Genomic DNA, 2,630 nt, shown 5'->3' on the forward strand with positions numbered 1-2,630 from the left:
TCCTGGATTATCCAAATGGGCTCAATGTAATCACAGTGTCTTCATAAGTGAAAGAGGGAAGCAGGAGAGTCAGAGATTTGAAGATACCTGCTGCCTTTGAAGATAAGGAAGGAGCCACGGAATGCAGCTCTAAAGGCTGGAAAAGCTAAGGAAATGAATTCTCTCTTAGAGCCTCCAAGAGGAACTAGCCCAGCAGACACCTCGACTTTAGCCTGTTGAAACTCATTTCAAGACTTCTGCCCTGCAGAACGGTAAGATAATTAACATGTGTTGTTCTAAGGAACTGAGTTGGTGGTAATTTGTTGCAGCAACCAGAGAAAATTAATATAGACTGCTAACCCTGCTCCTGCCCAACCAGGTCCCCTCCCTGTGGGGCTAGGCTGTGGCTGCCCAGTGACCCAGCACACTGGTCCCTGCCCCTGTGGGTGACATCGGCACCTGGATGTGGAACAAGAACTGGTCAGGGAAGACACTCCCTCAGACACCCTGATGTTCCTCCTCCAGCTTCCCACCTGGAAGCAGCAGCTCACATCAGGAGTTCCACTGGCATGCCTAGGTCAGGGTCGCTGTGAGCTGGGTGGGCCGAGGGTGCCCACAGGCATTCCCCAGCTACCTTGTAGTCACCTGCAATGCCATCACTCCCCAGAAAGCACCCACTGTGTGCCAGGCGCTGAGGACACACATGTAAACAAATCAAACAGGAGCCTTCAGCCCCATAGAAGTCATATTTCTCTCTGGAAAATGCTGGATGCCCAACCACAGCACACAGCACCCCAACCCTGAGCAAAGTGAGGCAGGAAGGGGGCTCTAGGGCCTGAGGGGAGACAGAGGCTCATGTTCAGTTTCTGCAGAGAGTGGCTGCTAACTACTCCTCAGTGACTAATCCAGGAAGGCTTCTGAGAGGAGGACAGGCATCCAAGAGCTGCCCTCCCTGGAGGCTGCTGTCTACTGGGAGGGCTGAGGCTTCACCTGGGGGAACAGCAGGGATGCCATGAAAGGCTGGTGGAGCCCTGGGGGAGGAGGTGCAATAATGAGAAATTAATGAGTGGAGATGAAGGTGATGAGGGCTCTAGCGGCTAGGGAGAGGAGCCAGGATCCCTTGGGTAGGCCAGGGAGGTCCAGGAGCAACCCCACCAAATTATGGGACACTATCTGACCCAGAGGGCAGCCTTGGCCTCTTTGAACCTCGGTGACCATAGCTGCCCACAGCATATTAGGGTCCCATAAGCCACAACCCATAGGGGAAGTCAAGGCTCCCATTGCAAGTTGGTATTCAGCACCCTGGTGGGAGCCAGTCTTTGAGGCTCAGGCCCTATCTGTCCCTCCTGAGCCCTGGTCAGGCCTGGTCACCCCTGCCCCTCCAGGCCCAAGTCCCAGCCAGGTGCAGGGCAGCAACCCAGGACCAGCATGGAGACAGCTGGATCCCACTCAGGCCCAGCCTGCAGGCAGCAGAGTGGGAAACAAACTCCACAGCCTGGGGGAGCCAGCCTTGCAGTGGGCCAGTCAGGGGGTGTGGTCAGGAATAAGAGCAGCAGCTTTGCCCTCCAAAGATGGGGCCCCCCAGCCACCTGCGGTGAGCACAAAGGATGAGCAGATCAGAGCCTTCAGTCCCTGGTACTGGCCGAGGATGCTCCCCCAGGGCTCTGACGATGACTAGGGGGGCACTCAGGAGGACCCTGTGAGGATCAGGGCTGGGGGGTGCCTCAGGAGGGCCCCTGCAGATGTCGGTCAGGGAGCTCACCAGCTGGGTTCCCACGAGTGATGAGGATCAAGAGTACTCCCAATTGGATTCTCACGGAGACCAGGTTTAGGAGCACTTTTCAGCGGGACCTTTACAAAGATGGAGGTCAGTGCACCCTCAGCCTGATGCCCATGGGATTGGGGTCGGGGTGCCCCCAGAGGCTCCCTGTGGGAACAACGGTAGGGTTGCTCCTTGAGAGGGTCCCTGCCCTGTGGTGATGGTGCCGGGAATGATCCCGCCAGGCCTCTCTGTGGAAAAATGGGTGCTTGCCATGCACCCTGCTGAGGCCTCTACGGGGATCATGGCGAGTGGTCCCGGCCATATGACACTAAGGTCTCCAAGCCTTGGGACAGGGCCTGCAGCACATTCGCGTTTACTGAGGCGCCCACACTCTCCTCCTGCCCCGTGCTTGCGGGGCCCAGCTGGGTCCAGCCTCCACCCCCCACATGCGGTCCGAGGGCCTGTCCTCTCGCTCCTCGGCCTCCGCCAGGTCTTCGGGGACCCCCTCGGCCTCCGGCGCGTCCTCCTCAGCCCCTGGCCGGGCGGCATCCAGGACAGGGCCCGCGGGGCGTGGCGTCCAGGCGGGGGTCCACGGCGCCCCGGGCGTGGGCCGCGGCGCGAACCAGGGAAGGCCGGGCGCCGGGGCGAGCGCTACGAGCTGGGGCCGCGCGGGGCCGGAGGCGGCGGCGTGCGGGATGAGAAAGAAGATGTAGACGCCGGAGACCACGAGGCCCGCGGCCACCAGTACGGCCAGCGCCACGGCCGCGTTGAAGAGCCAGGTGGTGCTGGCCAGCGTCCGGCGGCGCGACAGCGGGCGGCCGAGGCGCAGCGGCGGCGGCGGCGGCGGGAGCGCGGCGCGGGCCTTGCGCGGCCCGGGCACGGGCGGCGC

General features: G+C 61.3%; 1 protein-coding gene across 1 annotated transcript in view; it reads right to left on the minus strand.

Annotated features, from left to right (window-relative positions):
* RNF225 (ring finger protein 225) overlaps window positions 1–2,630 on the minus strand; it is a 3,431-nt gene continuing 801 nt past the window's right edge. Inside the window, exon 2 of the mRNA XM_046682069.1 lies at window positions 1–2,627. Coding sequence (XP_046538025.1) covers window positions 2,115–2,627 — 513 coding nt within the window. The 3' untranslated portion in view covers window positions 1–2,114. The remainder of the gene's footprint in view (window positions 2,628–2,630) is intronic.

This window comes from Equus quagga, chromosome 13 (genome assembly GCF_021613505.1).
Source record: "Equus quagga isolate Etosha38 chromosome 13, UCLA_HA_Equagga_1.0, whole genome shotgun sequence".
NCBI lineage: Eukaryota > Metazoa > Chordata > Mammalia > Perissodactyla > Equidae > Equus > Equus quagga.